Source organism: Aethalodelphis obliquidens, unplaced genomic scaffold (assembly GCF_003676395.1).
Source record: "Aethalodelphis obliquidens isolate GAN/ISIS:26980383/991018 unplaced genomic scaffold, ASM367639v1 scaffold2, whole genome shotgun sequence".
Taxonomy (NCBI): Eukaryota; Metazoa; Chordata; class Mammalia; order Artiodactyla; family Delphinidae; genus Aethalodelphis; species Aethalodelphis obliquidens.
The window spans coordinates 34,317,223-34,332,617 of record NW_020837946.1 but is presented as its reverse complement, the minus strand read 5'-3'; the positions used below and the strand labels follow the sequence as shown (position 1 = coordinate 34,332,617).

Genomic DNA, 15,395 nt, shown 5'->3' with positions numbered 1-15,395 from the left:
TGAGCTGTGACAGGGCGAGAGAGAGTCATGGGCATATACACACTAACAAACGCAGTAAGGTAGATAGCTAGTGGGAAGCAGCCGCATGGCACAGGGATATTGGCCCGGTGCTTTGTGACAGCCTGGAGGGGTGGGATGGGGAGGGTGGGAGGGGGGAGACGCAACAGGGAAGACATATGGGAACATATGTTTATGTATGACTGATTCACTTTGTTATAAAGCAGAAACTAACACACCATTGTAAAGCAATTATACCCCAATAAAGATGTTAAAAAAAAAATTGTGTTTGTGAACGCTAGAAATGAGGAAAAGTGAGGGAAGCAGGGTACAAAGTAGCCGGTACCCTATTGCAATCGCTTAAACGATGCTTTAAAAAAAAATACACCATCTGCATCAAATAGCCCCAAATTGGGGATTGTCTGGATTTGGGCTTTTGTTAAAGTTCTGAGACCTGTTTAAAACTAGTTAAATCTTCGGTGGCTGGGACCCACATGCACTGAACTTGGATTGTAAAGATTTTTCCCGAGGTTTTAGAAGTCGAAGAAATGTGAGAGCAAAAGCCTGGAGACAGAAAGTGGAACTCCTCACAAGCAACATTTCCGCATTAAGCGAGACCTCTGCGGTGTAAAGATGAAGTAAACTGTAAAAGGGGGAAATGGAAGGTCATTAGAAGAAGACAATTATCAGGAAACAACCTCTGAACAACAAAAATCAAGCTGCCATTTTTTTTTCCAAGCTGCAATTTGATGGAACAAAGTAATTGAAAATCCTGACTCCCGCGCCCCGCCCCTTCTCCATTTGTCACTTGAAGAAAATCACGTACTCATTACAAATTTAGTGGAACGCATAAAATTATCACGTATTACGGTAAAGCGTAATCTTACTGGCTTTATTTAGACAGGAGAGCAGCGTAGATAACTTGCCGGATACGGATGCACAACTACTGTAGGGTAAAGTGATGAGGAATATGCATCCCCAGAAACCCTATGCTTGTTTGCATTTCTTAAGCCGCTTCTCAAAATGGCTTTCAAGATGCTTTAAAACCATTAATACCTAGATTCTTACATGGGGTCAGGATCACTAAGTACAAGGTAAGTATTTCACTTGTGAGGGAGAAATTTCTCACAGTAACTTGTGAAATTTACAGCTATTCGGTATATGTTTAACAGCACATTTAAATGTTAAGCAAAACCTAGGGAATCCCAGTCCTTGGAGTATAACAGTTAATCGAAGTCGTTGTGCTAAACACTGTACATAAGTTCTCACTTAATCCTAACAGCAATCTAAATATGGGCATTAGCCATGTTCTGCTATTATAGGTCAAAGTTGCAGTTTGTGCAGACAGCAATTTAGAGTATTTAATTTCTTTAGGCGAAATCCTCACAGTAAAATTACAGGGTAAAAGCCAATGAAAAAATCCTGTACATGTTGCCAAAATTGCTTTCCAAAATGGTTTTAAATTTAGCAAAGCCCACATACAGCCGATTACTGGTTCAGGATATATCCAAAGTTTCATTAATGAAGTTAGGCATTTTAGTGCGTCTGTTAGTGCATGCTATGGGCTGTTTGAAGGGCTATGCGCCCCCCCCCCATATACTCATGTGTTTAAGTCCTAACTTCCACTCCCTCAGAATGTGACTGTATTTGTAGTGTGGACTGAAAAAAATGCACAATGTGAGAGTAGTGAGGTAAGTTTTATTTGGGGCAAAATGCCTGGGGAGATAGCCTCTCAGCTCTGAGGAACTGCTCCCAAGAGGTAGGGGGAGAAGTTAGTGTTACATATGATTTTAGTGAAGGGGGATATGTGCAGTCAAGCACACCTTTTGTCAGAGGGTTGCTGCTAGTCACGAGGAGCAGGTAGGTGTCTCCATTAATGATTTTAGTGCTTTTCTAGATATGAGAAGATGCAAGAAATTGGGCTCATAAAATCTTCTGAAAATATCTATCTGAAGGCCTGTTCTGCCTGTTTTCCCCAAAGCACAGGGTGCCTCATGCCTGATCTCCACTCTGAACTCCTTTCAAGGAGTGTTGAAAGTCAGTGACTGCAGTGGCTAGTGACTTCACTCTTATACACTAGAGCCAGATAGTAAGCGACAATTTTTAGTTGGCAGTAAATAGGGTCTTTACAGAGGCAATATGATTAAATGAGGTCATTAGGGAGGGGCCTAATCCACTTTAGCTGGTGTTTTTATAAAGAGATTGGGAAACACACACCCAGAGGAAAGATGACGTGAAGACAGGAGTTGGTCATCTGCATGCCAAGGAGAAAGGCCTCAGAGTAAACAACCCTGCCCACATCGTGATCTCCCAACTTGTCTCTAGAACCGTGAGAAACTTTTCTGTTGTTTAAACCACCCAGTCTCTGGTACTGTACTTTGTTTTGGCGGCTCTAACTAAGTGAGTGCATAACATTAAAAATTTGTTATTTTGGTGGATACTGAACTTGTAACTTTATTTTCTAATTAGTGAAGTTGCACATTTTCTCTTGTGACTTGTCCATTCATACCTTATTGCTTTTCTGTACAGTTCTCTTTTGTCTTATTTTCGTGCAGTTAAACCTATTCCATCTTTACCTCTGTCAAGTTTGTAAACTGAGAAATTCCTTTCTTCTTCAGAGGAATTCTTTGAAATGTTTTAAATTTTTCTTCGGTTTTCTTTAAAAAGGCAACTCTTTTATCCATCTGGAATTTTGATATATCATGTGAGGTGAAATTCTTTTGCTTTTTTTCCTCCATGTCATTTACTGGTTATCCTAACACAATTTATGGAATAACTTTTTTTTTTGGCTGCACTGTGCAGCACAGGGGATCTTAGTTCCCTGGCCAGGGTTCAAACTCGTTCAAACTCCTGCAATGGAAGCAGAGTCTTAACCACCACCAGGGAAGTCCCCTCTTCTCTTTTTTAAATGATTTTTGGATACTGCTTTAAATAAACTATGTATACACTACTGTTTACACTCTATTATTCTAGTCTTATCCCTCACACGTCACAGTTTTAATATTGATATTTGCAGCTTTATAAAGATTGGGATTAATTCCTTTTTCATTATATTTAAAAAATTTTCCATTATCATGTATTCTTCTAGATTTGCTTTATAATTATTATATGGAGTATCACTACCTGAACCACAATTGGTACAAATTGAATTTAAAGAACCACCAATCCATTAGTGAAATAGTAACTGATCTATCCACTTTACTAAACTGATTAAAAGTTGAGTCCTTTGTATTAAAACTTATCTATTTACATGTCTCTTAGGTCCTGAGACTGTGCTCCCATGGAGTAGACAGTGTCCGATGTCCTTTGTATCCAAACCTGGAAGAAGCTCAATAAATTACTTACTAGTTTTAGTTGTTCAAACAACAAAAAAACATGTCTTCAGAAATACCCACCATAGAGATTAAGAATGTGTTGCTAAATGGATTTGGAAATTTCCAAGTTCAACCAAGGTATGAATTACAACTATTCAATTTGCCATTAACCAAAAGGTCTGCAAGCCTTCTACTCAAGAGCTCCAAACGAGTATCTAACAGGACTCAAGAATTCTAATGAATTCAGGTACAATTCAAGAATGGTGGCTGCAGCAAAAATAGCCATGAAGTCTTCCCTCCCCTGAGAGCAAGGGAGACAAAGGGAGCAGCGAGCAGGCAGAGAAGCAGCACAGCCGGCCCTGAGAGTTAATCATGTTGCGATGTAAATAGAAGTGAGTTTTCTTTCTCCTTCTCCTGAGAGCAAGGGAAAAAAAGGGAGCATCGAGCAGGCGAAAGAAGCAGCACAGCCAGCCCTGAGAGTTAATCACTCCTTGTTTAACTGTCACTAACTTGCAGTAACTGGATTTGTACTTTACAAAGCGAACCTCACTCCCTGACACTACGTAATTTACCTTCGGCACCCATCACCCCTGACTGTGTGTTACATACCCCACCTCTCACTCCGGGCACTTACATTCTACAGGCCCCTTGTAACAAATCACCCCCTATAGTTTTTGAATTTCAGAGACAAGGTCACAGGCCGATAAAGGAGAGGCAAATGGACGCCGTTTCCAGACTGCCAGACCCCAATTACCAGGCAGCCTGACGCCAGCTATGACTGTTTTGAAATAATGCAAAGGAAAGGAAGCATGCAAGACCTTCACTACTTTGATCCTTACCATATACCCCGGGCTGTGAGCCCCACATCTAAAATCTCCCGATTCCCAAGGAGGGGGGGCACAGTTGAGGTGCTAGCTTGCTGTCTTCCCTTCTGCCTAGCAGAAAAATAAAGCCATCTCTCTCTTCCTCCAAAATCCCTGTCTCCGTATTTCTGTTCGGCCTCGGTGCACAGGGAAGCCGATTTTTCGGCAACATGGTGAAGCAGATTTCAGGCATAGTTTATACTATCCCTTAAACTCGTATGAGTTTTAACTCCCTTTGCTGTGAAACCATGATTATTTGGCAACTTCTGATAGTCTGGGTCAAGGGTTGGCACACTTTCTTAAACGGCCAGAGAGTAAATATTCTAGGCTTGCAGGCTATTTGGTCTCTGGCACAGCCAATCATTTCTGCTCTGGTAGCACAAAACAACCAGAGCTACTGCATAAACATGGGAATGGCAGAGTTCCAAGAAAATGTTATCTGCAAAAACAGGTGGCCAGCCCGAGGGCTGCAGTTTGCCAACCTCTTGTCTAGCTGGGGAACCACATTACTTTCGTTTTAAAGAGAACTTGGGTTGATCAGCAATATTCTAGTCTTCTGAGTAGTTTATACTTACTGCCAAGTAATACATGGAACAGAATGTCAATTACCCAACTGCTAATGTGATCAGTGAACCAGTCAATTCAGTGTGAGTGGACAGAAATCAACGTTCTGGATTTTGATCCTCATGGTAGTCTATGAGAGGCCCAAAGGGGAGCCAGTATACCTCCCTATCTATGAGATCCTTATGGGTACAACTAAGCAGACATAAGAATAAGACATAAGAATGAGCTCTAAGAACCCAGAAGTCATATCTGTAGCACTAAAAAAATGGCACAGTTTGGAATAAAAATTGAGGCAATGTCAGTCAGTACAAAAACTTCCTGACAATCAGTAAAATACTCTTAAGAGTGGTGACAAAAATTCAATGACATGTTTGGAGAAGAAAGATATCAAGTATAAGAAGTGGCAAACCAAATTCTGGCCTAAAAGAGGCCTTAATACCAATTCTAGAAACTAATGGTTAAATTAAAAAGGTGAAACAAAACATGAGGGCATTAGTGTAACTGGCCCCTCAGTTTAGTGTAAGGTATGGAAGGTACCAATAGTAATAAGAGAATAACTGTAAGCTAACTCCCTAATTGCAGTTAAGAAAGAATCAATTAGATCAGCCATCTGCAGAAATGATACAAACGAAGAAATGTTTGGTATCAGTTTTAGAAATACCCCAAATCTAACCTAGGTGATCTAGACAGTGAGTGGGACATAGTTCTTTAACAAATCAATGGTAGAGCCTGATAAATGGCCTGATTAGGTGAGAGCCCTGATATGGTTAAGAGCACAGCTTCCATTTACTTGCTACAGAACACTTACTACATGCCAGAAGCTTTATACACACTATTTCATTTAATCCTCACAAGAGTCATGTGAAGGATCATTTATGTATGAGAAAGTTAAAGCTTGGAGATATTAACTTGCCTAAAGTTAATATTAGGGGGCAGAGCTGTGATTCAAACCCAAACCAGAACTCTACAACTAATTGTATTTTTCAAATGGATCATCTGTAGAACTCTATCCTGCATTATATTTCTTTTTTACCCTGCATTTTGAAAAGATATATATATATATTTTTAAGAGTTTTATTTATTTATTTATTTATTTTTAACATCTTTATTGGGGTATAATTGCTTTACAAAAAAAGATATATTTTTTAAAAATGTTCCATGGGCACATGAGTTGGGAAATTCTGAGTGTTTACTGTACTTCAAGACTTCTCTGAGCCTTTACTATAAAGACCAGGGAAAATAACAACTGGATTGACCGGCCTTTCCAGGCCATCTCTTTATTTGTCCTTCCTCTTTCTAACTGTATAAAGTAAATAATTAATAGAAAATAATATTTCCAGGATGTGGACTACATATGGTAGGAGCATGTAATTAGGGTGCTCAACAATGCCTGGATTTGAGACTCAGCATTTTAAAATGAATATTTATATGGAAAAACAAAATTAAACATAGGGTTTTTTAAAAAAAATTAAAGAAATGCATTAGGTAATAGTTACAGTAAAGAATACCCTCTAAGAATAGGAGTAAAAGCTGTTTGGCTTCCCTTGGTAACACCAACTCATAGAAGATCTTAGCTGTAAACAAGTAGATCTTAGTTGTAAACAAGCTGTATAATGATGCAATCTCTGACATAATTAAAACTGGGTGAACCATAATAGGTGTGTTCCTTGAATAGTTTGCCAAGTATTTGTCCAGGTCTATTACAGCTACTGAGCAAATGGGTTGGCATGAATAGTTATGTCCTTAATGTGTACATCATTAAGAGGTCGATATGTCTTCTCATTTACTGGTAACTTCTCCAATTCATCTAGAGTCTCCAGACCATCTATTACCCTGAAAGAGAAACAATATAATGTTTGAAAATATCCTGAGATTGAAACATAATATCCAAATACCTATAGCAATTACAGTCTCACCATGTCTCATAGTTCTTTGAATTCCCCAGTTGAGTGTACAATAAAATGTCGCTTTGATTTTCTGCCATAGGTAGGGGCCAAAATTCAGAAACAAAAATTCATTTTTATGCCTTTAGACAACAATAGCAATGGAAAGGAATATTCCCACCAAAGTATCTAAACATTGCATTCGGCCTCATTCACATGGAATAGCTACAAATGGGGCCAATATAACCAGTCATAAGGTTTTCTTTGTTATAGGAAAAACCTGGAGAAAGTATGTAAGGATGACACTAGTATTATCAGTACTGCCCTACACTGAAGGTCCTGAAGTGGGTGGCCTCTTTGCACTTTATTGTTTAAATACAGTGTTTTTATTTTTTGCTTCTGGACAACAAAAAACAATATTCAGAATAGGAGAAGATAAGCTCAACAGTTATGCCACTTCCAGCAAGCCCACTTCATGTTTCTATCAAGAAAAAATATATATATATTGAGAGCTATCCTTCTAATATGTTCTAGAAAGTTAGTCTAAAACATTTGCTAAGAAAAAGTGGCTTTTTAGATAATACCTCCTAGTGCAATTCAAATCAATTCCTAAGACATACTATGTACTTTAAAAAAAGAACAGATTTTCATTTTGTTTTACATTTCCACTAAAGTGATACTATAACCAAAGCCTTTGGATTTTACACCCAAATGTAGGACAATTAAGGTCTTGAAATTATAAGTTTTAAATGCTTTCCCATGGGAAGGAAATCCAAACAAGAGGGGATATAGGTATATGTATAGCTGATTCATTTTGCTGTACAGTAGAAACTAACACAACATTGTAAAGCAACTATACTCCAGTAAAAACTAACTAACTAACTAAAGGCTTTCCTACCTTCTGGGTCAGTAAGAGAGAAAGAGGGTATAAGAAACAGATCTCAGGCAAAAAAGGGCATGTAGAATTGAAGCAAGTAAGCCTAGTTAAGTATCTGGGACATGGGCCCCTTTGAGAACCAGTGGAAAGCTATGTACCCTTTTTCTCAGAAAAATGTATGTGCATATATACAAAACAATTTCAAGGAGGTACTGGACCAAAGATTAAGAATTCTTGTTCTAAACTCTACAGTTTTTTTTTACCAATCCAGTAAGATAAGTCCTAGTAATTACTAATCAATAGTTCTGAATGGTGGGTTAAGGGAGAAAAGAAAAAAAAGGGAGTCTGGTGCTCGCTTCGGCAGCACGTATACTAAAATTGGAACGATACAGAGAAGGTTAGCATGGCCCCTGCACACGGATGACACGCACATTCGTGAAGCCCACAAAAACCACTAAAGGCTGTAATATTCCTTTTCATTGATTATTACTAATCTATAAATTAGACATGTATATGGAATAAAAAAGAAAAGCTGTAGACTCTTCTATTTTCAATTAACCTAGCTTGGCATCCAACTGTGAAAGAAAACAAACTCTAAAACTGTGCCTTGGTTTATTAAGCACAGTAAACATTTGTTGACAAACTGACTTCCTGTTGATTTATAAAAGCAATTCCCAGGTAGAGGGCTTGTAATGGATATTCTTGCAGAGACTGCTAAACACTCCCTAGGATCCAATCTCCCCTTCTTATTCACAGAGGCCTGGTTTTATTGCGAGTGGCAATATGTCTGGCTAAGAAACACTGCCTACCCTCCCTTGTAGGTAAGTTCTGGGCTTTCCAGGAGAGCTCTTGAGAAAGGGGCTGACTCAGCTGGCAAGCACCTTTGCCCTTCCTCCTTCTTCCTACTTGGAGTACAACTGTTCCGGCTGGGGCTGTGCTGCCCAAGCTATGGCCATGAAGTGAGCTTCAGAATGATAGCTAAAGACGGTTGAGAAGAAAGACAGAGGCACCTGGAACACTGGTGATACAATAGAACCACTATCACATACCATCTTGTTTAAGCAACTGTTTTTCAGATGTGTTAGTTGATGCAAGATGCTATTCTTAATGAAAACAGATACATACTGTTAACTTGCATAATGATCCTGAAAAAATAGTACTGGCCCTTCTTTTACAAAATAATAAAACTGAGGCTCAGAGAGGTTGTGCGTCTCCCCAGGTCACAGGGCTGTTACGTGGTGGACTTAAATTTCAGGTACATTTAGCTCTCATACTGCTCTTTGAGTATTAGTTATGCTGTCATCACAGCCACTCATATGCATCCTTTGCATTGAAATTCCAAAGAAAACCATAACCAGAATACTCACTTTCCAAATACTGTGTATTTCATGTCCAGATGTGGCTGCTTCCCATAGGTGATGAAGAACTGAGATCCATTGGTGTTTGGGCCATTATTAGCCATAGATACAACACCTCTAACGTTGTGCTGAAAAAGAAAGACCAAAGTATTAGCTGTTTTTACATAAGTATTCCAAATAAAGGACTGAAACAAGACGTGCACTCTACCTTCCCAGTATTTAAGGGATCAAGAAAACATGTAATCATCTTCCATTAGGGCTAATCCAAATGTTCAGTTTCTGTATTATCTGTATCTCTGGAAACTTGTATCTAAGTTGTTTATATATATATATATATATATATATATATATATATATATATATATCTCAAATCACATTCCCCAATTAATTTCACCTTTGGAGAAGCAGAGCCACAAACACTTTTGGCAATACCAATGTATAATAGAAATAATCCTTACATTTATATTAAGGAACAGTGTGCTGGCATGAAATGATCAGGCAGACAACAAAACCAAAATCCCCATAATCTCTTCACATATACACTGGACTCTGGCTAGTTTCCTTATCTGTAAAACAAGGGAGGTTGGACTAATTCAGCGGTTTATTCATAATTCAAATGCTCACAAGGGTTACCAGATAATAAATTGATAATTGGGCAGAATGTAAACGTTAGGGAATGGTGGAGCCTGGCAAAAGGAATAGTGTAGCTCTTGCCTCATGACGTTTACAATCTTTTTAAACCAATGGCCATAGAGAATGAATCTGTGGGTCTTCCATCCATGGGCAGTCAGTTTATAACCCCAGGACTGGATGATCTAAGGAAGGCCTTGTATAACTCTAATATTCATGATACTGTTTGCTATACAAGGGACTGTGTACAGGAATTAAAAGGACTTTACTGATAAGATTGAAGACAGAGCTGTCTTACAGGGAGATGCCCAAATATAAAATATACTAAAGGTAACGCCAATGATTACTCTATCTTTAGCTATTCATCAGGGGACACTAATAAGACAAACTACAGAGATGCAGCTTCATAGAGATATTAATGCTTTACCGTTCCCTAAAAGGTGACTACCAATAACATATGTAGTGTTTGATACATACATAAGAATATATGTACCACTTACAACTTAATAAAATCAGCACCCATTAACCTATTTCCAAGTTTTAAGAATTAAAATTTACCAAACTGTTACATATGCCTATGTGCTCCTCTCAGTTATTACTTCAGCCTCTCCAAGAGGTAACCAGTGTTCTGATATCTTTACATTCAATACATGCCTATACAATATATTGTTTCCTTTTGCTTGTTTCTGAGCTCTATAAAATAGTATCATACTATTTGTAGTCTTCTGGGAAATGATTTCTACACTTAACATTATGTTTCTAAGATTCATACATGTATACATAGCTGTAGTTCTGATTTCTTTCACTGTATAACATTTTACTTCTGAATATACTACGACTTGTCCATTCAAAGATCAATAGACATTGTTTCTAGACTTTTGCTATTACCAATAGTACTCTAGGAACACTCTTGTACATGCTTCCTAGTGCACATGTACATGAATTTCTCTAGGGTAAACATGTGGGAATGGAATTTCTGGGTTAGAGTACATGAATATTCAATACGCATCCTCAACTCTGGTATATAAGAAAATAGTTCTTAACCTTGTCTGTCTAGGAATCACGAGGGAACCTTAAAATACAATCGAGGTCCTAATCAGTTCTACTGACTTTTTCTCTAGACTTAGGGAGGTAAGGCCCTAATCTTTTATAGTTTTAAAACTTCCACAGGTGAATCTGTAACAGCAAAGTTTGAAAACCACTGGCATAGGATGACAGATTAGTACCAAGGAAGCAGTCATTCATTAATGCCTAAAAAATCATTTCATTTCCAATTCAGAAAAAGGATGACTTTTTTTTTTTTTTTTTTTTTGCGGTACGCGGGCCTCTCACTGTTGTGGCCTCTCCCGTTGCGGAACACAGGCACCAGATGCGCAGGCTCAGTGGCCACGGCCCACGGGCCCAGCCGCTCCGCGGCATGTGGGATCTTCCCAGACTGGGGCACAAACCCGTGTCCCCTGCATTGGCAGGCAGACTCTCAACCACTGCGCCACCAGGGAAGCCCAATTATTTTAACCTGTATTATTACAACATATGTATCAAAGTTTCCAAGTGTAAACATAGCATGAAAAAATAGATTTTGAAGTATTTTGGATTTACCTTAAGATATTCACTGTATTCATCTTCAAATTTCTTGCCCCAGATACTGCTACCTCCTCTTCCAGTACCTATATTACAAGACGAACAAATGAAAGAAAGTATTTAATTAAAGCTGAAAAAGGGTTCATTTTCTAAACATAAGGGCTAGTTTATATAGCATAACCCTTTAAATACAAATAAAATTTGGTACGTCCTCACTTACCAAAATTGAACTTTAAAAACCATAAAAATAAAATATCTCTACAAAAACCAAAACCCCTCCTTATCAATATTGTTCATACTTTAGGGCTCGGTGCTAGTACCTTCTGCTTAAAAATTTCTTGCTAAGGTAAGTTATAAAAACCCCACATGCTTTTATTTTTCTCTTCTTTGTCTAGTCTCTTCTTCACACTACATACCCTAGGTATACACCCTAGGTATTACTGGAATAACTTACCTGTTGGATCTCCTGTTTGAACCATGAAACCCTTGATATTTCTATGAAATATACAGCCATTGTAGTAATTACTGGCACAAAGAGCCAAGAAATTCTGAAGAGAATAAAAACAATGATTGAGAAATGATGTAGCAGAAGATAAGAACCATTTAAGATTTAAGAATATTTAAGATAAAGAACCAATTGTAGGGACTTCCCTGGTGGCACAGTGGTTAAGAATCTGCCTGCCAATGCAGGGGACATAGGTTCGAGCCCTGGTCCAGGAAGATCCCACATGCCGCGGAGCAACTAAGCCTGTGTGCCACAACTACTGAGCCTGAGCCCTGGAGCCCGCACACCTAGAGACCATGCTCCACAACAAGAGAAGTCACTGCAATGAGAAGCCCACTCACCACAACTAGAGAAAGCCTGCGCACATTAACAAAGACACAACACAGCCAAACAAACAAACAAAAAAAGCCAATTGTATTTATTGAAAACACTACAACAACCTATTTAAATGATATCTTTTAGGCATTACTTTGGATAATGTCACTGCCTAAAACTCTTCAATAGCTTCCTTCTGTTCTTGAAATAAAATGCAAAATCCTCAGGAGAGCCTAGCAAGCCCTGCATGACCCAGCCTACTTCTACATCATCATAATGATAATAACCCCTTCCCTGCTGCTTGCTGTGTTAACCCCATCAGGCTTCTGAAAATTCATCCAAAAAACACAGGCTTTCCCACCTTAAGGCCCTTGTACCTGCTATTTCTATACCTGGAATGTTCTTTTTATAAGTCCTTCCAGAGAGATGCCTTCATTACCTTTCACACTCAGTTTTTTGTTGTTTTTTTTTTGCGGTACGCGGTCCTCTCACTGTTGTGGCCTTTCCCGTTGCGGAGCACAGGCTCCGGACACGCAGGCTCAGCGGCCATGGCTCACGGGCCCAGCTGCTCCACAGCATGTGGGATCTTCCCCGACAGGGGCACGAACCCGTGTCCCCTGCATCGGCAGGCAGACTCTCAACCACTGCGCCACCAGGGAAGCCTTCGCACTGTTTTTAAAGCATCACTTTCTTGGCTAGGCTTGCCCTCACCTTCTTTTAAATAAATCCTTTCCCATTATTCTCTATCTCACAACTTTATTTCCTTCAAAGCATTATTACCCTCTAGAATTACTTTTTTTCTAGAATGAATCTTCCCCCCTGCCTATCTTCCCGGGTAGAATATTAGCTCCACAATAGCAAGCCATGTCTCTTGTTCATCACTGTAGTTCTAGTTGCTGGCAAGATAGCCTTCCATAAATAAATTACTTAATGAATGAATATATATAGCTGACTCTTTTTCCTTCTTGTATTTCTCTCTCTTTTTTTTTTTTTTTGGCTGAGCCACGAAGCTTGCAGGATCTTAGTTCCCTGACCAGGGACTGAACCTGGGCCATGGCAGTGAAAGCACCAAGTCCTAACCACTGGACCGCCAGGGACCGCCTCTTTTTTCCTTGTTTAAATGACAAGGATAGAACCTTGTCATTTAAACAAGTAAAATAATGTATGGAACAGTTCTCTTACCTAATATCTAATGATTATTTACATTTCTTGAGGAAAATGAGCCAAAGGAAAAAGATACCAGCCACTCTGTGGTTAGAGAAAAATTCTCTACCCTTTCTTTGATCCAACTTTGACATCAGAAAAAGAAGTGTAAATTAGACCAGAAATTATCATTGTGGGTTTTTCTTGACAATAGTTTTATAGAAACTTTTTTTTGGATGTTGTTTAAGTTAGATGACTCAATTTCAAAATGGTTATCCTGTTGCATTAACTCATCTTTTATACATACATTACGCTACTCACTTCACATGTTTTGGGTGTCCTCTCACAGAAGACTTCGATTTTAATATCACCTACATCTGTATGCAGTGTCACCGACTAAAAAGGAGAGAGAATGTGAGAACGAATGAGATTTCTTCAGGTGACTTTGTGCACTGTATCATTTCCCTAACTAGATATTAAAGATAACTACCTGAATAAAAACAGAAAGAAACACCATTTCAGAGATGATCCACCCACACAGTATCTCTGAGAGATAAGTTGTATTTCTTCAAAATTTATTTCAGCAGTAGAAAAAAAATTCCAGAAGAGAAATATAAATGTTAAGGTAAAATGATATCTATGCTAAAATATTTGGGAGCAAATATTGTGATGGAAATAATCATTTTAAGTTTGAATATTTCATCAATAAAAATAAAAAGTTTTTATGTATTACTGACTTAAGTGGCAATTCACTAAGTCATTAATATATATTGAAAAATAGTAAGAAAATGACTTTTACAAACATAGTTTCCACCATCTCCCTTATGTAATTTAATTGCGAGAGACTTAAAAAACAATTTCTTTCTCCACTAAAGACAACAGACATAAAAAGCGTCAGTGTTTTCAGATCGTAAAAGTGCAAAGGTAACCAGAGTACTTCTTCTTGCTTGCTTTTTGTTTAATCTGTTGTTTTGGTAGCTAGAATATTCCTTTTGTTACCCCATTCCAGAGAGGGTGGAAAACTTCTGAGGCTTCCTTTTAAAATTCTCTTCTTACAATAGTTGTCCACCTTAGATCAAGAGCAAAAGGATCCAATCAAAATGACCACACCTGGCTATGCTCTTCTGACCCTGCAACACCACCTTTCCATCTCTATCCATCTTGTATCAATCTTTTTCCATAAAAGGTAAATTCTGTGTTTTAAGTGAAAAACATAAAGAATCTGAAATCACTTTACACTGTATGCTTCTACAGATTATCATTGCTCTGTTTTGTCACTGAAATTTCCATGCAGTTTTATTTCCCTTGACTGAATTTCTAAAAATTACTTATAATGAAAGACATTCATAAGAATTCTGTAAAATTTACCATTTTTCTTCTTGATGCTTTCAGGAAGTACTGTTACTTTCTCAGTTTACTGAGAGAAGTTCAAAAACGAGCCTCTATTTCCAAAAGAAAAAACAATTAAATTCACTTCCCTCTCTTAACTCACACTTGCTCATCTTTACCGCATATTTAAGAGAAAAAGTCTCGATGAGCACCCATCCTGCCCCAAGTAATAAAAACCCGGTTATGAAAGCGATCAGGCGATACTACTCGTCTCAAGCCCCTCAACTCCTACTTCCACTGCTCACTCTTCACGGGCCGGGTACATTCCCGCCTTGGGGTCTAAGCACTGGGTGTTCCCCTTGCCTGGAACACGTACACTCAGACATCTGTACGGCTATTTTCCTCACCTCCAAGTCTCTTCTCGAAAGTCTGGTCTGGACCTGATAACTCTATTTAAACCTGCCTTAACGATTTCCTTTTCCATAGCACTTAGCACTAATATACTCTATGCTTTACTAATTGTCTTATTTCAACAACACCCTCCCCGTACAGAATACTCACTGGAAGCAGTCCAAGAACTAACATACACAGCGCTCTGCGAGCATTTGAGTTAAGTGAATGAAAGAATAAGTGACGTTACCCCATACTTACTTAACCACTTCGATTAGCACAGCGGTTGTTAAAAGAGCAAAGGTACAATCGCAGTTGCCCCCACGGGTCTGCAGATTCGAAATTAAGTTTCTTCAGGCCACCGGAGGTCGAGCAAGGGACCTATTAGAGAGAACGCCCCTCACCTGCTCGCCTCCTCCCTCCGCCCCCTCCTCCCTGTCTCAAACCAAACGACTAGAACTAGGGAGACACTAATTTCTCCCCACCAGGTACACTTTTGACTATGAAAGGGTCAAAATTATCTTTTAATAATTACACTAGGACAACAAGCGTAACTCTGGTCATTCTCTAGAAGTGCCTTGGGCTCAGTCGCAAAGCCGGAAAGACCACCTCCGACCGGCTCCCCCGCCCCGCCCACTTTCACGAA

The 15,395-nt window shown here is 38.8% G+C and overlaps 1 protein-coding gene, 1 long non-coding RNA gene and 1 other non-coding gene across 4 annotated transcripts; 2 read left to right on the top strand and 1 right to left on the bottom strand.

Annotated features, from left to right (window-relative positions):
* The first annotated feature begins 225 nt into the window (after positions 1–225).
* LOC113629808 (uncharacterized) lies at positions 226–4,285 on the top strand. The gene is made up of 2 exons (XR_003436699.1): positions 226–2,326; positions 3,259–4,285. It is a non-coding gene; the product is annotated as an uncharacterized LOC113629808 (long non-coding RNA).
* Positions 4,286–5,800: 1,515 nt separating this feature from the next.
* On the bottom strand, positions 5,801–15,340 carry PPIL3 (peptidylprolyl isomerase like 3). Of its 2 annotated transcripts, XR_003436698.1 has the most exons (8): positions 15,011–15,340; positions 14,399–14,472; positions 13,352–13,426; positions 11,522–11,615; positions 11,086–11,153; positions 9,315–9,422; positions 8,866–8,984; positions 5,801–6,571 (listed from the first exon to the last, which is right to left on the bottom strand). XR_003436698.1 is itself a non-coding variant. In XM_027124594.1 (7 exons), the coding sequence occupies exons 2-7, from the start codon at positions 14,399–14,401 to the stop codon at positions 6,445–6,447; spliced, it is 486 nt and encodes a 161-aa protein (XP_026980395.1). In that variant the 5' UTR covers positions 14,402–14,472; positions 15,011–15,336; the 3' UTR covers positions 5,801–6,444. The 2 variants fall into 2 exon arrangements, 1 of the variants encoding a protein (XP_026980395.1); XM_027124594.1 differs by lacking the exon at positions 9,315–9,422 and having other exon boundaries at positions 15,011–15,336.
* Positions 7,847–7,953, top strand: LOC113605444 (U6 spliceosomal RNA). The gene has a single exon (XR_003427218.1). It is a non-coding gene; the product is annotated as a U6 spliceosomal RNA (small nuclear RNA).
* Positions 15,341–15,395: the final 55 nt, after the last annotated feature.